General features: G+C 38.8%; 1 protein-coding gene across 2 annotated transcripts; it reads right to left on the minus strand.

Moving 5' to 3' along the window:
• Positions 1–3006: 3006 nt before the first annotated feature.
• LOC147460933 (uncharacterized) lies at positions 3007–8053 on the minus strand. 2 transcript variants are annotated; one of them, XM_086499862.1, is made up of 2 exons: positions 7832–8053; positions 3007–3840 (listed from the first exon to the last, which is right to left on the minus strand). In XM_086499862.1, exons 1-2 carry the CDS (start codon positions 7881–7883, stop codon positions 3077–3079), a joined length of 816 nt encoding a protein of 271 aa, XP_086355988.1. In that variant the 5' UTR covers positions 7884–8053; the 3' UTR covers positions 3007–3076. The 2 variants fall into 2 exon arrangements, with proteins under 2 accessions (XP_086355988.1, XP_086355996.1); XM_086499870.1 differs by lacking the exon at positions 3007–3840 and adding an exon at positions 4082–5418.
• Positions 8054–9283: the final 1230 nt, after the last annotated feature.

The following is a 9283-nucleotide window of genomic DNA, read 5'->3' on the forward strand; positions in this document are numbered from 1 at the left end:
AAAGCTTTCCAAAAAGTTTGCTAACAACTAGCTCACATGAAATTTTACAATTTAACAGCAATCTATGAGCTAGAGATGACTTCAACTTTTAATGGAATGAAAGTGAATGTCTCTCAATAGCCAAATTTTCTACTTGAAATCTCTTAAAAAAGTTGGGTAAACACTAGCTCAAATGAAAACATTTTCAATTTATACCAAGCTATGAACTAGCATGTATACAACTTTTAATCCAAAGAATTGGAATGGCTCTAGTAGCCAAGTATTGCAATTTTTGCAATGATGACCCCTTCTTGGGTCAATGAAAGTACAATCCTTCCCACAACCCTTTAAAAAAGACTCAATGATTAGTGCTTTTAAACATTTGGTCATTTAATACAAGCACTAAAAGAGTTCACAATCAACAATGTCACTTATAGCTCTTGTATGTATAGCAATTTATAATGATAATCATTTTAATACTTGATTTAATTGTAATTATTGATTATCGTAATGTGTTAAAGCTACAAGCTTGCACTTTAGATAAATCGATGCAATTTATATGTAATCCAATGGTATTGTTTTTTGTTATTGTATTTTTGTTCAATCATTGTTTTTAATTATTTTAATTTCGTTCAATCATTGTTAGTTAAATTAGTTTAATGTTTTAATTGATTTTGATTATGAAAATAATCATTGACTTTGTTTTTACTAGCAAATTACTTTTGTGCATCATGGTGAAAGGACAAGAGTGGAGTTATGTGCATGAGTTGAAAGCTGGGAGAAATACACCTCGACTTAAATGTAAATCTTGTGGCCACGAGTTCAGTGGTAATGCAACCAGAATTAAAGAGCATTTATTTAAAGTCTCTGGCAATGTTGAAAAGTGCGGGGCACCACCAAAAGATATTCATGAAAAAATTGCCATGTATTCTCGCAAAGTAAAGTTGATTCTTGCAGCTAAACATAAAGGTGATGTTTCTAAAGATATTCATGCGAATATTGAACCATCTGTATGCAATGAGGCAACAAAAGAGGTGTGTACCACTCAAGTAAACGATCAAATTTCTCAATTAAACCCTCTTCATGGACATGCTTCTACATCAGGAGGAGTTCCTAGCACAAGCAAATCTGGCAGAGCGTCATCCAATGGACAGACAATGCCTGAATCATTAGGTAAACAATGGTTGCTTGAGTTGCATTTAAAATGGACACAAGCATTTGTTGCGTGTGGCATATCGTTCAATGCTATGCGCAATCCAATATTTCAAGATGCTTTGATGAGTACAGCCAAAAAAGGATTTGTGCTTCCTGACTATAACAAGATGCGAATTGAATATCTTGATAAATTCAAAGACAGTACTGAAGCCATTCTCAAACGCACAGTTCTAGAGTTTGTTCCAGCATATGGATGCACCATAGCATTCGATGGATGGACTAACTGTCAGAAAAAACCTTTAATCAATGTAATGCTTATTAACCCTAGAGGGGCTATGTTCGTGGAAGCAATTGACAGCTCATTGAAAGAGAAGACTATCATCTACCTAGCAGGGGTGTATGAGCGTGCAATTGCAAAGGCAGATGGACCAAAGAATGTGACTGCTATTGTCACAGATAATGCGGCCAACTACAAAGGAGAAGGAAGAGCTATTCAAGTCAAGTATCCGGAGATTTCTTGGATACCATGTGTAGCTCACACTTTAAATTTTCTTTTAAAAGATATTGGTAAAATGGCATGTGTGAAGCAAACTTTATTGGATGCAAATCATGTGGTGAAATTCATTAGAGAGCATCAATTTTCGTATGCTCTTTTTCAAACCAAGTCACCAAATAAAGCTTTGCAAATATTTTGCGCGACAAGGTTTGCTATGGCATACTATGTTCTTGATGCTTTGCAAGAGTTGAAGCGTGCATTGATGGAAACCTTAGCAGACAGAAGATGGGATGGATGGCTCAGCAAGTATCCAAGTTATCAGGAAGCAGTTGGTCGATGTGCGCAAATAGTAAACTCGCCAGTCTTTTGGCGTAATGTAGAAAGAATAGTAACTGTTGTTGAAGATGATGAAACAGGAAACAGAAGGAAGACAGCAATTCAGAGTAGGAAGAAGATGGAGAAGGAGAAGACACAGAGCTTGTGTACGAGATCTCTGTAGTCTATCTCTCTGTATTAGAATAATAGTGTATATACAAACTCAGAGCTACAAAGCTTATATGAAACCCTAAGAGATAAGGTGTCCTTTCACACCAGATGTCCAAGGGGAAAAACCCAGTGGGAGAAAAGTGCCCCTGGTGAAGCGCGTATACACACTAGTAGTACTACATGTCTACAACTGTGTCAAAGCCATTTGTAGATCTTTTGAGATCATTTGACACAGATTCTTTTATTTTTGGTTCGGTCTACTGGTATATGTCAAAGGCTATACGCAAGCTAAGAGAAAATGTCAGTTTTGGTGCAAAGGATGAAGGAGTCTGGTGGAGAGAAAGTGGAGTTGCAACACATTGGAGTTAGAGTTTTATCAGTAGCTGCATCAAGTGGAAGTTGTGAGTGAAACTGGTCAGCATTCGACTTTGTGCACACTAAAAAGCGAAACAGACTTCATACTAAACGGGCTGCTGATTTGGTGTATGTTTTTTGCAATATGAGACTTATTTATAAACCTCAAAACATTGCAACTAGAGCCGCTCAAAAGCAATATGGAGTCTTCCAAACGCATGAAGCTATTTCTGCAGAAGTTGATGGTGATGATATGGAATGGGAGATAGTTTCAGAATGCTCAGATATGGACGAAGTAGATGATATGGTTGCAGTTTTTGAAGATGGAGATGATTTGTGAGAGTACTATTGTAATACTTACTCAATAAGTTTTTGTATATGATGAAAGAAAGTGTTATCTCGTTGTCGTTCACATCAAAACCTCTCTCTTTCTCTCTCTCATACGCACATATTCACTCACACTCAAATATAAATTGTCGATAATATCTTGTCGAATAACATTACATAAAGTTGATGTAGGTTTGAAATTACAACAAGGTTTTGGGAAATTACTCAATCGAAAAGAGTTTGATATAATTTTGAGATTACAAAAAGCTTCTGAGTGACTTATGAGTTTGATAGATTTTCTATAAGTTCGTCTATGGTAAAATCTGTAATTCCTAGCTCAGGGGATGGTTGAGAAACATCTTTATGTGAAGTGGTAGTATCATCTGGCAAAGGTCCATACAATGATTCATATCGTTGAAGCTTTGCTTGTGCATCACTTAACTCTATTTCAAGCTCAAGAATACGGCCACGAAGCATGTCCGGTGTTACTCCTTGGCTGGCAAGGTCTTGTCCTTGGCTGGCTAATTCAGTTAGTGTTTCTGACTCTTCAGGAAGTAAAACAATAGGACGCTTGCAAGGAGGCATTGGATTATTTGCATTGCGTGCTGCCACCTTTTCTGCAATGCGTCCACGTCCAACGCCAGCGGTGTCTGGACGATCTGACCAATCCACTCTCTTCAGCAAAACATATCGAACATAGCATTGCTGGATAAAGTAGATTGCTACTTGGTTGTTGTTTGGTAGGCATCTCTCTTGTCGTATAAACCTTTGCAGCAATACATGTGCCAGTCCTTTATGTTGCAAATCAGAGAGCTTTAACGGAGCTGTATCTTTTGCATTGCCACTTATTTGAAATAGTTGATGGCGTACAAAGTGATTAGGGAAAAGCTTCTTGCACTCTTTAAGGGTTAATGGTTCGCCCTGCAGCTCAGATTCATCTTCTTCAATGTTGGCAATAGTAGAAAGATCTGCTTGTCCACATCTAACTTGTTCTTCTTTAAAAATTGCCTGAGCTTCAGCGTGGTTGAGTTCTTCTTCCATATCTGCATATCAGGTGAACGTGTCATTACTTTTAAATACCCATTCAATTAATTTGACATTGGACAGTATATCGAATGACAAACATAGATATTTTGTTCAATTAAACATACAATTAAATCTGACACCAAAAGTAAAACAATGATGAAATCATGAGACTGTGTTTTCATTAATCATCTGGTCGTAAGCCAGATGTCATTACAATGTTGTAACCCACTCTATGGGCACCATTTAAACATAAGGAGAGATCAAAAGCATTAGGCCGGGTTTTGGGGTTTTGGCGCTTGCCGGTTTCAAGATGAGCAAGTACATTACTCAAAAAATGTCTTTTGCTTTGTTCTTGGGGCTCTGGTAAGCACTTCAAAATGCGTTTACATGTATGACACATGGAATAAATATCCATAGCTTTGGTCCAGGAGGGAGGATTACTAGATATACATTCGGGGGCTGCCCATGGATAATCTCTCTCATATTGTTTTCTAGTTTCTATCTGCATATCGCATAGAGGAGGAAAACCGGCTGTCATATTTGTTTTGGTGCATGAACCCCAATCCACAATGCCGGCACCGAAACACCTTTTTCGCCAAAATGCAGCATCATATTCCGAGAGTGTAGATCATTGTGGAGGTAGTTATGCGTATGTATATACTTCAGAGTTTGGAGAAGAGCATTGATGATCTGCAAAATATTCTCCTGGAATAGCTCTACTGTTCCTGCAGTGAGTACATAATCACGAATGACAGGCTGGCTGCCGTCTGCAATGCATTCTTTGATCCATTGCTCCACATGGCCGCCATTCCAAAATCATGAAATGAGCATTGGTCGCTCCACGTGGCGCACCATGGCAAGAGGGTAGATAATACCTTGATGTGAAATATCCAAAATTGTTGCTTTGTCTTTGACCTGTTGCTCCATGGTGGGCCCATGTAAGTGTACTTTGAACACTTTTGCAGCATACACTTGATCTTTGAAAGTGGGATGTGTGACACCCACAAGCTTCACATGTGCCCATCTTCCCTCTCCCAACTGTGGAGCTTGGATATTGAAGACGGCTGTGTCGGGTAAAAGGTGTAAAATAGGTGGTAGCTGAGAGAGGTCTAATGTAGCAACGGATGACGTTGCAGGCTCTGTTCTAAGAATGATTTATGGTTCAACAGCAGCTTCAGAAGAGCTGGCTTCCACTCTTGCACTCTTTGCTGCTCTTTCTAACTTTTCCTTGCTCTTGAACTCCGTGTAAAGCTGTTGCACAAGATGTATGCGCTCAGCTATGTTTGGCAAGGAAGTAATTGTAGGATTTTTCAGTTCTTGAAAGATTTTCATGATCTGTCCAATGGTTTGTTTGACCATGTTTACTAAAGCACCTGATGTCAGGAGGGCTATGTCAAAAATAGCTGGTGCAAACTCTACCTGGAGCTGCTCAAACACAGACTTGGTTAGAGTCTCTGTAAGCTGATAAAAATGCTCCGGAGCGACAGGGTTTAAACAACGCCTAATCTCTGCCTCTGACGTGTAATGGAAGTGTCTCACAATCACTTCAGAGACGAACTTTCGTTGATGTTTCGCTAGCTTCGTGTCTGCCATATCTGTATGACAAAATTATAAATTAAGAATCTTACGAAAAGATTGTACACCATAGTAACATAGTTATTATATAATGAGTGTTAACCCTATATATATTAAATGATGATTCAAATTTATTAAATAATATTAAATTATTACAAATTAAAGAGAAAATCTTATGATTACAAACCACATTGAAAATTAAATTAGACAGAGAGAGAGAGAGAGAGAGAGAGAGAGAGAGAGAAACAGGCCAGGAGTGTGAGATGCTCTCAGCACAAGAACTGGACCCTGCTATGTGCAAAAGTGTGAGATGATGAAAGAAATTACATCTAAAGGGTTGGAAAATCGTACATGTGAACAGCTCAGCTAGTGTGAGATATTCTCAGCATAAGTCCTGGATGCTGTTGTAAAATAGATTGATAGTTTTTATCAATCTAATCCCTGATAAAGTGTGTGGAACTCACAACACAACTATCAGCGGATAAATTAACAATTGCAGATGTAAGTTACCTATCGTATGTGTTTACGTCCAAAACAACACCAAGTCATTTAATGATGAAAAATGATGTTCTTTTGGAATATGAAACACACGAGTAACCAGTATGTCACATTAAGATGAAGAGGGCATGAAAATATGCATCTCTTTACTCTTAATATAACGAGTGGTAACGCTTGTGTTTCTATGTAACACATATGACAGAAAAACTTAATCTAAAATTGTAAATTTTATAAGCTATTTCTAATGGAGTGTGCGGAATGCACAACACAACCATCAGCAAACAGCTCAACAATCTCAAATGTAAATCAATTGTTGTATATATCTACGTTCAGAGTAACACCAAGTCATCTCTGCTGATGAACAATGATGTTACTACAGAAATAAAAGCACAAAAATAACGAAAGTTGCATTAAGATGAAGAGGGCATAAAGTATGCATCTCTACACTCTTAAAATGACGAACGTTAATCTTTGTGCTTCTATGTAGAATAATCAATAATGATTTACTTTAAGATTGTAAATTTTATAGGCCACTCTGAAGTGAGAGGTGTAGCATCATGCCTACTACACTCCACGAGTCGACCTCTAATCCTAACTCATCTCTATGGTGAGAGATATACTACTACACCATACGAGTGAGAATCTAAATTTACCCTAAGCCTTCCCTGGAGTGAGTTATATAACTACACACCACGGGAAAGGAAACTATATTCTACACACCTCTAGAGTGAGCCATATGGCTACACACCACGAAGTGGCCTACGACCTGCAAGCCAACTTTGTGGTGAGAGCCGAAACTACTGCACCACACAAGTCTGGCACAACAAAAAAAAAAAAGTTAGTACTTACTGAAAATTTAAAAAATTTACCTGAAAACCGCTGTAAACCGAAGATGCTGTCGCTATCTGTCAAACTCTCAAAAGCTCCAAGCTCTCCAAACTCCAAAAAAGTCCACAATGCTTTTCGATCGAATACGGCGACGATTGTATATATATACAGTTTTTCGATCGAAATAGTTTGCGATCGAAAACGGTTTTATACGACTGTTCGGTAATTATTCGAAAATACGATATATATATTGACGTTTTATACGTATAATTTTTGTTATACGGACATATAAATGCAACACAGATCATTTATGCATGGAATTCCATATACAATCATCACAAACACTACCCATGTCCACATCCTAGCTCTCATACAACAATTATGGCATACAAAGCACAAGCCGGAGAGTGAATTTTGAACTCATTTCATCAATCAAAACCCAATGCTATATTTTTATCCAACAAAAACTCCATCATTAGTGCAAGGGTAAAAATTTATTTGTCAATCCAAGCACTATAATTGCATAATGTTTAAGGGTTTAGTGCAATCCATTCAAAAGAATTCATTTTAATTGACAGTGGATGCACAAAGTTTATAATCCCATGCTCTCATGTAGCAAGTAGTCCATACATAGCAAAATAGAGAGAAAGATTATGACAAAGTGAATCCAAAACTCTCTTGAGGCAATCATAACATGAGTTGGTCCCCTTGGCCAATGAATTTTTACCCCCACAAGGCAAAGCTGAGACTCTCTTTTTTTTCTTTTTTGGGATTTTTTGAACTGTAGGAGCTCGCGAAAAAGATGAGGCATGGGAATACCTCCTATATATATATAATTTTTAAGAAATACATGTTTCATGTCTGCTTTGCTCGCGTGGGCTGCGGCGAGTTAGGGGAGTGATAGGGAAGGGGAGGGAGGGAGCATGGGTGTAGGTGTGTGTATAGTGTGACGCCAAAACTGGCCAGGGGCATGTCTGTGTGTGTTGTGATCCAAGCGGTGAGCTGAGCCGAGTCGAGACCAGGGGCTGAGAGAGAAACGATCACCTTGTGTGTGTGTGTGTGTGTGTGTGTGAGAGAGAGAGAGAGAGAGAGAGAGGTATCACTTACCGCCGAGCATCAGTGGATGGGTGGTGTGGAGGTTATGGCATGTTGAAGGCATAGACAAAAATGGCTCAGTGGGCTACAATAGAACTCGGCAGGGACCAAAATGTGGCAAATTGTTGACTGCAGGGGGTGCCTGCAAGTGGGCAAGAGAGAGGTAAATGGTGTGCACGGTCCGAGGTCAGCAGGCGGGCGGTAGCAAAGCGTGCCAATTTGCCAAAGCAGCAGGGCAAGTGCCAAGTGGGCCAGGGTGTGTGACACTGGCTATCGGGCGGACTTGCTGTCATGCCATTTTAAGCCGATTGCGTGTGTGTGCTCAATCTGTTGATAGCAGGAAGAGCAAAGCCACGACAAAAAGTTGAAATTACCTTGCCAAAGCGGGTGCAGTGCAAGTGGCCTGAAGCAAGTGGTGGGGTTGGTGAGCACTGATGCGTGTATGTGTGTGGGAGTCGCCAGTGTATTTTAACTGCTGAAATCTGGACTTTTTTTAATTTATTTTTTGGACTCTTGACGAGTGTGGAGCCATGGCCAGGACTCAGGAGGTAAGCCGCATACGAGAAAGTGCATGTGAAAGCTCTGTTTTTGGCCAGTCCTGGGCTCCTAGTAGTGAGTTTTTAAAAAAAGGCTCTTGAGTCACAGGCCATGCTCCAATCAATTGGGGCAGGTATATGAGTTGTATGGCTCTCAACAGGTGTGATTCATCAATGATAATCTATTGGAATCAAGCAAATGATACAAGCGTGAGAGTTTGAAACGTCTTTTCTTGGGGATGTTCCCATGAGCAACGGTGTCCAAAGTGCATGACGCACGAGTATGGACAGTGAGAGCAAGATCAATGCACATGTCCGATTCAAAATGAAGTATGCTCATAAAAAAACCCTTCTTAGCTATCTCGAACTTAAAAAATTTAGTGAACTTCAAAAAAGTTACGTCGTTTGATGGTGGATACAAATCAATTTAAACAAGCAGGCAACTTGAATTCCACGTGCATCGTGTAATGAAACAAGACAAAGAAATTATATTCTTCCAAATCTCATCAAAAAATTAAAATTTTTCATCCATTTGTACACACTATTAATCCATTTGTGACTGTTTTGTTTCCAATTGGAAATCATTTGGCCCTACCTTTCGTATTAGAAAAAATTCATGCTCAAAACTAGTTTTGTATCATGCTCAAAACTTGCTTGGAAAACATTGATTCATGCATAGAAGATGAGCAATCAAATCTTCTTTGGCCCATCCAAATCCAATTTTCAATCATTACAAAAATAATTGCTCATATGCCATAGCTCTAATCCTCCAAACCCTTTTAGGTTTGTCATTTTGGTTTGCATGGCATACATATTCGATTACATCAATACATAGGCACACATTCAATAAAATTCCATTCAATTTGGCTTCAATGCAATGGTAGTGCATTAAATCATCCTCAATTGTGTGCAATTGAGTCATCTCAAA

This window comes from Adiantum capillus-veneris, chromosome 3, assembly GCF_014529385.1.
Source record: "Adiantum capillus-veneris isolate H3 chromosome 3, ASM1452938v2, whole genome shotgun sequence".
NCBI classification, from domain to species: Eukaryota; Viridiplantae; Streptophyta; class Polypodiopsida; order Polypodiales; family Pteridaceae; genus Adiantum; species Adiantum capillus-veneris.